The 12,849-nt window shown below is 54.8% G+C and overlaps 1 protein-coding gene across 1 annotated transcript; it reads left to right on the forward strand.

Annotated features, from left to right (window-relative positions):
- Nucleotides 1-4,577: 4,577 nt before the first annotated feature.
- KCNK15 (potassium two pore domain channel subfamily K member 15) lies at nucleotides 4,578-10,261 on the forward strand. The gene is made up of 2 exons (XM_055543247.1): nucleotides 4,578-4,860; nucleotides 9,314-10,261. Exons 1-2 carry the CDS (start codon nucleotides 4,578-4,580, stop codon nucleotides 9,994-9,996), a joined length of 966 nt encoding a protein of 321 aa, XP_055399222.1. The 3' UTR covers nucleotides 9,997-10,261.
- Nucleotides 10,262-12,849: the final 2,588 nt, after the last annotated feature.

The following is a 12,849-nucleotide window of genomic DNA, read 5'->3' on the forward strand; positions in this document are numbered from 1 at the left end:
AACAAACTCTAACCTCTTCTGGCTTAAAATAGAGCTGCTGAGCCGAAAATGCCAAGTACAGGGCAGAGTCACCTGCCTCGCAGGGCCAGGCAGCTCCCTGTGGCCCCAATAATACCCATCCTCCTCAGAGGGCCCGGAGTCACCTGCCTCGCAGGGCCAGACAGCTCCCTGTGGCCCCAGTAATACCCATTCCCCCCAGAGGGCCCATTTGACAAAGCACCTCTCAGCTGCATCTCATAAGATGGTCACAAGAGTGGGGGCAGGCAGCCTCCCAGAAACACCACCCCCCAGATTCTGCTTTGAGATGGGGAAAGTGAGGTCCAGAGAGGCCACCAGAGGGTGATAAAGCCCCCAGCCTCTTTCCTGATGAGGCGGCACCATGTATCAGAAGGACTGTGACCTTGGGGGCCAGACAGCCCCGAGTTCAAGTCCTGACTTAGCCGCTGCCCGGCTCTGAGGACTTGGCAAGTGGGGACTCTTCTCCTCTCCCAAACCCCACCCCCGGCTTCCTGCCCTGGGAAGTGAGGACCCCCTTAGCAACATCTGTGAACGTGCCTAGTGCAGACAGCGTTCCATAGTCTTAGCTTCACCCCCGCTTCTGGAAAAAGAATTCTTGACATCTGCAGGCAGACAGTCATAAAAATGGATGAAAAGTGGCTACTGAGCACCTGGACAGGGACACACGAATGTCTTTTATAATGCTTGACATGGTCCTAGGAGGTGGGCATTACTCCCATTTTTCAGATGGGAAAACCAAGGAACAGAGAAGGGAAAGTCTTCTATCCATAGATACTCAGGTAAAAAGTATCTAAATCCAGACCTTGTTGATCCCAGCTGTGTCCAGGAGCGGGACTCATTAACTGTCCCTAAGATGGACCCGGCCCTTCTCCTAAGAGCAACCATTCCTCTACCCCCATGCTGTCCCCACAAGCTCTTCTCAGGCCCTTCTCAGGCTGTAGGTCCTTGGTGCCCACCCTCCCCAGTCTGAGACTGTAGCCAGGTTTCTGATCCTCTGAAGTCTAAGCAGGAATCAGAAAATCAAACTGGCTGAGGCCATCAGCAAAAATAAGGCTGAGACAGCAGCACCAGCTCCCTCGCTTCTGGGCCACTGAGCTGCCCGCCTCCAGCTTCTCAGGAGAAGAGAGGGGGGTCCAAGGCCCCTCTCCTAAGCACTGGGCCCCAGTTCTGCCTGAGAGCTGAGCCAGGGCAGGAGCTGAGTCTAGACTTGTGCAGACCTGGGCCTTTGCTCTGTTGTGATACTTGCAACACAGGCAGCATTGCTACGTGGTGCGCAGGCCAGGCGCTGCTCTCGGGCGGCACGTCCAGCGGCTTGTTTCATCCTTGCAACCACTGTACGCGTGCGCTGTTGCTGCCATAACAAGTGATCACATGCTTAGGGCCTCAAGTGGGCTTCCCAAGGGGCTCAGTGGTAAAGGATCCGCCTGCCAGTGCAGGAGACGGGTTGGATCCCTGGGTTGGGAAGGTTCCCTGGAGGAGGGAATGGAAACCCACTCCAGTATTCTTGCCTAGAAAATCTCACGGACAGAGGAGCCCGGTGGGCTACAGTCCACGGGGTGGCAAAAGAGTCTGACATGACTGAGCTATTAAATAACAACAAAGCGGCTTGAACAACACAACTGTATTACTTTCCAGTTCTGTGGGATGGTGGGCTACACAGGTCACACTGGGCTAAAATCAAGACACTGGCAAAACCGCGTTCCTCTCTGGAGACTCTAGAAAGGAATTTGTTTCCTCGCCTTTTCTAGATTCTAGAAGCAGCCTGCTGTCCTTGGCGTGTGGCTCTCTTTTCCCATCTTCGAAGCCAGCCACATCAGGCCGAGTCCTTCTCACCTTGGTTCCCCCTCTTCCACCTCCCTCTTCCAACTCTGAGGACCCTTGATCACACTGGGACCCCCCCCAGAGCATCAGGATGATCGCCCATCTCAAGGTCAGCTGATTCACAACCTTAATTCCACCTGCAACCTCAATTCCCCTTTGCCACATAACCTAACATATTCACAGGGATAGGATGTGGACATCTTTGGGGGGGTCCCCAGGTGGCGCTAGTGGTAAAGAACCCGAGTGCCAATGCAGGAGACATAAGAGATTCGGGTTCAATCCCTGGGTCGGGAAGATCCCCTGGAGGAGGGCATGGCAACCCACTCCAGAGTTCATGCCTGGAGAATCCCCTGGACAGAGGAGCCTGGCGGGTTACAGTCCATAGCATTGCAGAGTCGGATACGACTGAAGAGACAGCATGGCTAGGCATAGTTGGAGGGGAGCATTATTCTGCTGACCACAGCATCTTCTGAGACTGGAACTTTTCTAAACCCCCTAGAAACCAGGGAGACTGAAGCATCCCAAGTTCACACAACTGGTAAGCAAAAGTAGGGTGTGACTGCAGGCACTGGGGGTGCAGAGTCCCCACTCTGAGCTTCTGCTGCTCGTTTGTCCACAGTCCCTGGATATGAGCTCTGTGCCACATCTGGGTGCTGGCGGCAGACTGGTGACCAAGATGGGATCCCTGTCCTCAGGGGGACACACATAGGGAATTCAGTGGGAGGAATGCAAGATGGCAGGAGCCGGGAAGCCTCCAAGGAGCCCAGAGGAGGGACACCTGAGGAGTCAGGGAAGATGTCCCTTTAAGGGAGGGGTACAGGACAGAGTGTCAGCCAGCTGCCTCTGCTACATAAAGAAGTTGTGAGGATTAAATGCCTTAATACATGTAAAGCGCTTCTACCAATGCTGTACTCCTAGCAAGCATTCAATAAATGTTGGCTGTTGAGTGCGCTGGGGAGAAGGCTGTTCCAAGCAAAGCAGGCGGTTGCAGAAGGAACTGAAAGATGAATGTGCTGCTGCTGCTAAGTTGCTTCAGTCGTGTCCGACTCTGTGCGACCCCATAGACAGCAGCCCACCAGGCTCCCCTGTCCCTGGGATTCTCCAGGCAAGAACACTGGAGTGGGTTGCCATTTCCTTCTCCAATGCATGAAAGTGAAAAGTGAAAGTGAAGTCACTCAGTCGTGTCCAACTCCTAGCCACCCCATGGACTGCAGCCTACCAGGCTCCTCCGTCCATGGGATTTTCCAGGCAAGAGTACTGGAGTGGGGTGCCATTGCCTTCTCTGAAAGTTGAATGTAGACAGAGCCCAAAAAAAAAAAAAATGCAAAGAGGCAGCAGGGAGAGGGGCTGGAGCGATCACAGGGGACAAGTGATGCGTGTCAAAGACGCAGCAGAGGGACTTCCCTGGTGGTCCAGGGGTTAAGACTCTGGGCTCCCCAGGGCAGGGGGCCGGGGTTTGATCCTGGTCAGGGAACTAGATCCCACATGCCACAACTAAGAGTTTGCATGGCCCAACTAAAGATCCCACATGCCACAAGGGAGATCCAAGATCCCATGAGAACCAGAACACTCTTTAAAAAAAAAATAATAAAAGTCAATTAGATCATTGGTGTTTGTTTTCCTGCCTACAGCCTTTCCAGGGTTTTCTATTGTACTGAAGAAGTGAAGTCAAGTCACTCAGTCATGTCTGACTCTTTGCGACCCCATGGACTGTAGCTCCCCAAGCTCTTCCATCCATGGGATTCTCCGGGCAAGAGTACCAGAGTGGGTTGCCATCTCCTTCTCCAGGGGATCTTCCTGACACAGGGATCGAACCCAGATCTCCCACACTGCAGGCAGGCCCTTTACCATTTGAGTCACCAGGGAACTTTTCAGAGGGCCTGTAAAATCCCCTGTGAAGTGGACCCTCTGTTTTCCTTTTAATCCCCACCCCCACCCTGACCGCCCACCACCCCAATTACTGTGAGTCCAGACACACTGGCTTCTCTGCTTAAAGGACCTGCACATGCCGCCAGTCGCTCCGGGGACGCTTTCTCCCACTATCTTAGCTGTAAGCGCCCCTTCAGCTCCCACCCTCCACCTGCCTTGCAAGACAGGATGTTTTCCTTCTCACGCCTTTTTTTTTTTTTTTTTTTTTGGCCGTGCCATTGGCCTGTAGGAATCTTAGTTCCCCAACCAGGGATCCAACCCGCGCCCCTGGCAGTGGAGGCACGGAGTCTTAACCGCTGGACCGCCAGAGAAGACCCTCACACTTTTCTTAAATTATCTTTTTGTTTGTTTTTCGTACAACCCTCTATCCTAGGATACCCGCTCTGTTTACACCAGGAATGTAATAGATCGTGTGTACCAGCAGGTGCTTGGTAAATATTTGCTGGATGACCGACTGAACGAAGGAATGAATGACTTGCCCAAGGTCACAGGACGAGGAGGGCGGTGGAGACAGGGCGCCTGCAAAGCTGGGCTTTGGGCGCTTCGGTCCCGCTGTCACGACCTGCAGACGCTACAGCCTGGGGGCGCCGCCGGGGAAACAAAGGCAGGGGAGGCGCAGGCAGGTGGCAGCTGCAGGAGCCCTCCGGGCCCTCGTCTCCCCCTCGCCCCGCCCCGCCGAGGCGCCGCCCCGGGGTGCCACACCCCAGCCGCCCGCAGCCCCGACTCCTGCCGCGAGGGGGGCGCGGGGCGACCGTCGGGGCGCATGGACGGGGCGGCGGCGAGCGCGGCGCCGGGCCTGGGGCTCGGCGATGAGGAAGCAGAGCGCGCGCACCGCCGCGCTCGTCCTGTGCATCCTCTCCTACCTCCTGGTGGGCGCCGCCGTCTTCGACGCGCTCGAGTCCGAGGCGGAGAGCGGCCGCAGGCGGCTGCTGGCCCAGAAGCGGAGCGAGTTGCGGAGGAAGTACGGCTTCTCGGCCGAGGACTACCGCGAGCTGGAGCGCCTGGCGCTGCAAGCCGAGCCGCACCGCGCCGGCCGCCAGTGGAAGTTCGCCGGCTCCTTCTACTTCGCCATCACCGTCATCACCACCATCGGTGAGCGGCCCCCGGCGCCTCCTTTCGGCGCTCGCTCCATCCCCAGGCGCCCGCGGCGTCCCGGGGTTTCAATCCCACCTCTGCCTCTGCCAGGCGGGGTGACTTTGGAGCAGTCATTTCAGCTCGCTGAGCCTCACTTGCCTCCCTCTGTCGGATGGGCTCTGTGGTTTCCACGCAGGCCCGGCTGGGAGAAGCCAGTAGGTCCCCTTTGCCAAGAGGCAGTGGCAGGGGCTGGGAGATTGATAAAGTGGAGTCGGAAGCCCAGGTGGCTGGAGTTGCTTCCTTGCCTGGGGGGCATCACGTTAGCTGTGTGACCTCAGACCAGTTGCTTAACCTCTCTGAGCCTCAGGTTTTCTCCTCTGTAAAAGAGGGGTGCTAACAGGCCCTATCTCAAGGCTGTAGTGAGACAGTTTTCATTAAGGAGATAATATATGTAGAAAGTTTTAGCACAGGGCCTGACAAGTAGAAAGCACTAACAAAAAGCGGCGGGGAGAGGGGGAGATTGATTTTTGTGTTATTACAAAAAAGAGAACGGGCGCCTAATCTGTCTTAGTCCCTGCAATATGGCCAGTGCCTAGCTTGTAGTAGACACTCAATAAATATTTGTTAAAGGAATGACTGATTACCACCAGCTTTGGACCTCACCCTCGGGGATTCAGAGCACTTTCTCTGCAGCATCTGGACCGCCAACCGTTGCCATGACTACCGACTGGTTGGTACCTGCGGAGCCCAAGCCTGGAGAAGCAGAAAAGGAGTGGAGCAGGCTCTCGGGGCTCCATCCACTCCCCCAGGCTGGCTGTGGAGGTCCCAGTGTCTTTGGGCCTAGACCACCACCCTGGAAACCAGTGCTGCAGAGAAAGTTCCTCCATAATGCTCTTGCAAGTCAGTGTGAGTTTGTGGATTTAGCGGTGGAGTTGAAAGCCTACATTCCGAAATTACACAGGCCAGAGTTCCGGTTTTCATCTCTGTTGCCTCCTGCCTTCTCTGGCAATTGATTGTACCTCTCTGAGTCCCGGTTTCCTCAACTACAAAGTGCAAATGTTGCTATCTTACTGAGTGACTGCCAGGTTTAAGTGAGGTCAAGCGGGTTAAATGCATAGCACAAGTCCTGAGGCTAAGTAGGGACTGTTAGTTAGCAATAATGACAATTCATTATTTGCCAACTGTGGGCCCAGCTCCTATTCAGCCCTTTTGACCCCTCCTGTCAGCCTGGGTACCCCTGCTTCTCTCTCTTGGCTCAGCCTAAGACCCTCCCTGTCACTGCACTCAGGGTGTGGGACCCTGTCCACCTCCTCTGCCCTCCCCAACATTTTGGAGGCCTCCCAGCTGGATGTGGCCTCCACTTCTGACTGCTTGCCTCTGACCTGCACCTGGGATGGGGAGGGAGTAGGGACCAGGGTGTGGAGAGCGACTGAGGAAATAGCAGTTTTACCGCTTTCGGCCACCTGGGGGCGCCAGTATGGTTGTGCGAGCCAGGCTGCAAAAGCTAGTTTTGCAGAGCCAGGCGACAGAACCCAGGGGCTGAGCTCTGCAGGAACAGCAAAGAGCCACTGAGAAGCTATGGAGGATAGTGGTTAACAGCTCAACCCTGTGACCTTTGGGCAGCTTTCTCCCTCTGAGCCTAGTGTCCTTATCTGTAAGATGGGGATAATAATCTCATACAGTCATTGAGACGATTAAATAAAATAATCTATGTAGAGTACCTAGCATGCCTAGTTATTATCATTATTCATTTTCCTGTCTGTCAAAACCAGACAAATGGCTGGAAACAGCACTGCCTGGCCTTTTATTCCTAAAGACGCTCCTCCGTCTCATACTCTGTACCTCCTTCAATCTGGTTTGAGTTATTATTATTACTGATTATTTAAACTTTCATTGAGCTCCTAGTCTGTACAGGGCACTGGTGATCAGGGACATGAGAAATGACTAGATTGGTCTCTGGCCTCAAGGACCTCACAGTTTAGTGGCAGCCGGGTCCCTGCCCCGCAAATAGATAGAGGCAGACTAATAGAGCCATGAAGTAGAAACATGACGTGGAGTCATAGATCTTTAAAAATATATAAATATATATATATGTATCTAGTGTTGATATTTCAAATGTTATATATGCACACACTTCACACGGTACAAAGGTATAGGATGAAAAGGAAGTCTCCCTTTCTCCGCATCCGTCAACCTATAAATTCCCTTCTCTGGATCAAATGCAGTTATCTGTTTTTTGAGTATCCTTCCAAGTATCTTCTCTGCCTATATATTCCTTTACAACACACACAGGTAGCTCAGTTGGTAAGGAATCCATCTGCAATGCAGGAGACCCCAGTTCGATTCCTGGGTCAGGAAGAGCCGCTGGAGAAGGGATAGGCTGCCCACTCCAGTACTCTTGGGCTTCCCTGGTGGCTCAGCTGGTAAAGAATCTGCCTGCAATGCGGGAGACCTGGGTTCGATCCCTGGGCTGGGAAGATCCCCTGGAGAAGGGAAAGGCTACCCACTCCAGTATTCTGGCCTGGGGAATTCCATGGACTGTATAGAGTCCATGGGTTGCAAAGAGTCAGACACGACTGAGCTACGTTCACTTTTATACATGATAGAGACATTATGTTATACATGCCTTTTTGTCTCTTGCTTTTTTCACTTCGTATATTTTGGTGATTTCTTTACATCAGTCCCTGAAGAACTGTGTCCTCTTTTTCATGGCTGATTAGCAGGGCTCCTCCACCCTGGCACTGTTGACATTTTGGACTGGCTGTTCTGGTGGGCTTCCTTGGTAACTCAGTGGTAAAGAATTCACCTGCCAAGGCAGGAGTCGCAGGTTTGATCCCTGGATCAGGAAGATCCCCTGGAGAAGGAAGTGGCAACCCACTCCAGTATTCTTGCCTGGAGAATTCCATGGACAGAGGAGCCTGGTGGGCTACAGTCCATGGGCCCCAACAGTTGGACACAACTGAGCAACTAAACAACAACAAATTCCGATTGTGGGGACTGTCCTATGCATCAGAGAATGTTAAACAGGACCCTGGCCTGCAATCACCAGATGCCAGCAGCACCCACCACCTCCCAGATGTGACAACCAAACCTGTCTCCAGACATTGCCAACTGTCCCCTCAGGGGCTAAATCGCCCTCAGTTGGAACCACAACCATCATTGGATGGCACCATGGCTGTTTCACCAGGCTCTTTCTGATGAACATTTAAGCTGTTTCTTATTTTTGCTGTCACCAACACTGTGGCAACGACAACTCACATGCACGCATCACTTTGCACATGTGTGTATTTTAGAGGACTGCTTTCCTCACTGCGGAACAGCACAGGCCAAAGGTGTATTTATCGTTTGGCAGATGGGGACAATTTGCTAGAAGAGGCATATTCTATTGGGGAAGGGACACCTGACTTTTCCTGGGTTATGGGGCCCTTTGAGAATACCATGAAAGCTTTCACTTTCCAGGACCTTGGGTCCTGGAAGAGATACACATCCACCAATCCCACAATGACTGTTCCAGACAATCAGTCATTGTTCCTTGTGCCGGACTCGAGGAAGCCCACTCATGTTTGCATTCCCTACACATTTCAGGGGATCAGTGAGAGACTCCACCAGACTGAACAGGTGTTTCATGAGAGCGGGCTTGGCACAGGAACTGGGAAAGGCGACGTGGGTGTGGGCAGGGGGAAAGACCACTGGGGGGAGGCGAAGCATGAGAAAAGGACAGGGTGGCGGGAAACGGTGTGTGAGGCTGCAGGGAGAGGGGGTTCAGGTCACGGCGTTGCCTGAGAAACGGACTGTACCCTGAGGATACTGGGGAGCCACAACAGATTTTTTTTTCTATCAAGGGCACAATTTACAGACATTCAAATTCATTCTTTTTCAGTGTACACCTGGGCAGGTCTTGCCAAATGAAAACCTGTCTCGTAACTGCAGCCATGACTTGAAGGCAGAACGGTGCTAGCCCTCCCCAAAATTCCATGGCGCCTGTGTAGTTAGTTCACTCGCTTCTCTCAGCTCCAAGGACTGGCAACCACAGGTCTCTTCGCTGATCCTAGTTTTGCCACAGAAGTTGTGCCAGTTATCCTACAGAATGTCATTTAAATGGAACTCAGCAATATGTAGCTTTTTGAGCTTGGCTCCTTTCACTCAGGATAAAACATTTGAGATCCATCCTCTGTTGCTGAGGAAATAGCAGTTCCTTCCTTCCTGTGGCTGAAAAGAATTAGTCCGTTGTATGGATGTACCACAGGTTGTTTATCCATTCCCCAGGAGAGGGATATTTTAGGTTGTTTACAACTTGGGCCGATTATGGGTAGCCACAGAAGGTTTTAAAGCCGGGGGAATGACCTAGTTCGAACCAGCATTTCAACATGCTCTGCGGGCTCTGGAGGATGGGGAGAGAGACCCGGCAGGAAGAAGGCCTGTGTGTGAGGAGACGGACGCTCGTCAGCCTCCCCCTTCCTTCCTCCTCCAGGGTACGGCCACGCCGCGCCGGGCACGGACTCGGGCAAGGTCTTCTGCATGTTCTACGCGCTCCTGGGCATCCCCCTGACCCTGGTCACCTTCCAGAGCCTCGGCGAGCGGCTGAACGCGCTGGTGCGGCGCCTCCTGCTGGCGGCCAAGCGCTGCCTGGGCCTGCGGCGGCCGCGCGTGTCCCCCGAGAACATGGCGGTGGCCGGGCTGCTGGTGTGCGCGGGCACCCTGGCCCTCGGGGCCGCCGCCTTCGCGCACTTCGAGGGCTGGACCTTCTTCCACGCCTACTACTACTGCTTCATCACGCTCACCACCATCGGCTTCGGCGACTTTGTGGCGCTGCAGAACGACGAGGCGCTGCAGAGAAAGCCGCCCTACGTGGCCTTCAGCTTCCTGTACATCCTCCTGGGGCTCACGGTCATCGGCGCCTTCCTCAACCTCGTGGTCCTGCGCTTCCTGGCGGCCGGCGCGGACGCGCCTGAGCGCGCTGCCCGCCCGCTCCGCCGGGGGTCGCCCGAGAACCGAGGCCCCGCGCGCCGCGCCGGCCTCATCTCCATCTCCTGCCGCCTCCACCGGCTGGAGCTGTGCTCCCGCGACAATCCCGGCTTCTCGCCCCCCGCCAGCCCCGGGGCTGGGGGCGGCGGCAGAGCCGGTAGGCCCCCGGCCCGGCGGAAGTCCATCTGATAGCCCTTCCCTCCTGTGCATCTCTGGAAGTGGTCTTTGGCTGGGCCCCAGAAATCCCACAGGACTCATCCCACAGGACTCATCCGGGGGGTCGATCCTAGAACCTGAGGGTCTGGATTCACCTGTTGTCGCACCCTCCCCAGAGCTTGGAGAAGGGCTGAGGGGCCGCGGCCTCAATGCCGTCCTCTGCCACGAGCAGTTCCTCACTCCCTTCTGGGGCGCGAGCCCCGCTGTCCTCTCCAAAAATACATTAAAAGTCGCATCATAAGCAAAAGCACGACTCTTAAGTTGCCCCGTAGGTGCAAGTCCCCTGTGGTCCAAATTGTTCTAGGAAGGCGTGGCCACACACTTTCTCCACGATGCCCGTTTTTCTGTTGCGTGAAACCCACGGGAACGTGGGTTTTCCGCGTTGTGGGGGAGATGCACGACTTCTCACACTGGAATCCTAACCAGTGAGGCCAGCTGCTCCCACTATAAGAAGCAGGGGGATCAGATGGACTGAAGAGAAACATTTACCATCCAGCGTGGACCACTGGGCAAAATGTGCACCATTTAAAGACTACTCATTTCTCTTACTCGGCATGTAGGGTGGAACCGGCCCCAGCCCCGAATGTCATGTTCTTTGTCCTTGGCCAGCCCCATTTTTGGATGGGGGAGGGGGTCTTGCTGACACTCACCGTGTCACTGGGACTACCTGGACCAGTCTTCCCCCCACCCCCAACCCTGACCGCTGTGCGCAGTATGTGGGATCTTAGTTCCCTGCGGCTGCTACTGCTGCTAAGTCACTTCAGTCGTGGGGATCAAATCTTTACTCTGTAAGTGTGGAGTCAACCACTGGACCGCCAGGGCAGTCCCTGGGCCACAGTCTCTTCTGGGAACTGTGAGGTCTGGTTATTGCCAATCACCCACAATGGGACTTCAGGGAATTCTCATCCCCTCCCTGGGCCTTAGTTTCCACATCTGTAAAATGAGTTCACCCAGTACCCTGTTCCCTCCTGTGCATCTCTGGAAGTGGTGCTGGGATGGGCCCCAGACCCATAAATGGACACTAACAAAGCTGACATCACACAGCACTCAGGTCATTAAAATTAACGGCCCTCAGCATCCCAGAGAGAACTGCGTCAACACAAAACAGAGCAAGCTGGGTTAGAAAAGCCAAAAACTTTAATTTTCAACATGAGCTACATGGTCATGAACACAATGCAACGTGACCTGCTCCAACCCAGGGGCCCCAGAAACCCTCCCTCCCCCAAAGCCTGAGGGGCTCCTGCTCCTGGAGAGGGAAGACGGGGAAAGGTGAGTGGAGAGTGGGCCTGAGGACCAGGGATCTGCCTTCCTGCCACCCGCTCAGGAGGCAGTGGTGCGGTGAAAGGGCTCAGAGATGATGTCCAAGGCCCCAGGTTCAAGTCTCCACTTTGCCCTCACAGAAGCTATGAGTCAAACGGGCATGGTCAGCGGCTCCTGGGCGGGGTTTGTGAGTCAGATGAGCTCATGGACATGAAAGCTTTCCGTCCACTCCGAGGTGCTGCTATAAGACATGGGGCCTCCTGGAGCCCAAATGAGTCATTACAGGACAGTGGGCGATGGAGTCGGGGCACCCCGTCCCCTGGGTCTGGCACAGGGCTGCTGCTCAATAAATAAATGCAGGTGGCCTTGCCTAACGCAACAGCTGTGCTCCAAGGGCAGCAGGGCTCAGCGGTGCCTCTCAACGCTGAGATGTGCCCATGAGCTCCAGATGTAAGGAGCTGGACGGTGGATCAGCTTGTCAAGTACATGACCTCAACTCTTCTTTGCCCCACATTGAAAAAAAGAGCTCTGAACCGCTGGAGAACTGAGTTCTCCCCTGGGCTCAGCCACCAACTCCCCGTGGGACCTTAGCGAGTACCTTCCCCTCCCCGGGCCTCAGCTTCTTCTGTAAAATGGGGCTGATAACTCACGCAGGCCTCCACCGACTGCCCAGGAGCTCTTGTGAGGGTACAGGAGACAGAAAAGCACTTTGAAAACAAACAGGTGTGAAAAGCACTCCGAGAAGTTCCCATGTTATTCTATCTAAAGGTTTGGGGGGGAATGCCTTAAGGTGAGCTGAACCACCGCCCCCCTCACTCCCACACAGCCCCAGGAAGTGCTGTCTGGCCTTCCTCAGAGTGGTCCCAGAGGGGCTGTGGTCCCTTGGTGGGGAGTCCCCACTTAGCATCAAGACCAGGACCACAGCCTGCACAGCCTCACGTCAGTCAGGGCAGACCCCCCATCCCCCACCCAGGAGAGCAAGATCTCTATGGCAACCCTTCCCCCTAAACCCAAGGCCCAGAAAAGTTACTGGCCCGTCGAGATGCAAGCAAGCAGGGCAGGGTGGTCCAGGGCCTAAAGGTCACAGATCCTCATTATGGCAGATGTGCTCTGGAGCAATGGTCTGCTGTCCCATGGAGGAGGAAGGACAGAGCTGCTTCTGTTCTGGCCTCATTGCTGAGGGGTCTTGTCTTGGGCAAGCCACTTACTGATTCTGAGCTTTGGTTTCCTGCCCTCTCAGATGGGACTATAATCGGCGCTGCCCATCTTTTTCAAGGCCCCTGGGAGAAGGCCACGGAGAGAAGGGCAGAGGAAATACTGCGGGGGGGAGATGGTGGCCCCACTTGGTCCTGCCCTGGCTCTAGCTCAGCCTCCGGGGGGTTGAGGAGGCCCAGACTGCCAGTGTCGTGAACTCACAGGTGACCCCAGGGGCCTGTGATCTCTCTGTTAAGATGGAAATCATTTCACCGATGGTCCCAAAGCTCCTTTTCCTTTAGTGTGACAGGCAGATTCTGGAGAAGGAACGTGGAGATGACTCCCTCCCACCGTACCCCGGCATGTGACCTT

The sequence above is a fragment of the Bubalus kerabau genome, chromosome 13 (assembly GCF_029407905.1).
Source record: "Bubalus kerabau isolate K-KA32 ecotype Philippines breed swamp buffalo chromosome 13, PCC_UOA_SB_1v2, whole genome shotgun sequence".
NCBI lineage: Eukaryota > Metazoa > Chordata > Mammalia > Artiodactyla > Bovidae > Bubalus > Bubalus kerabau.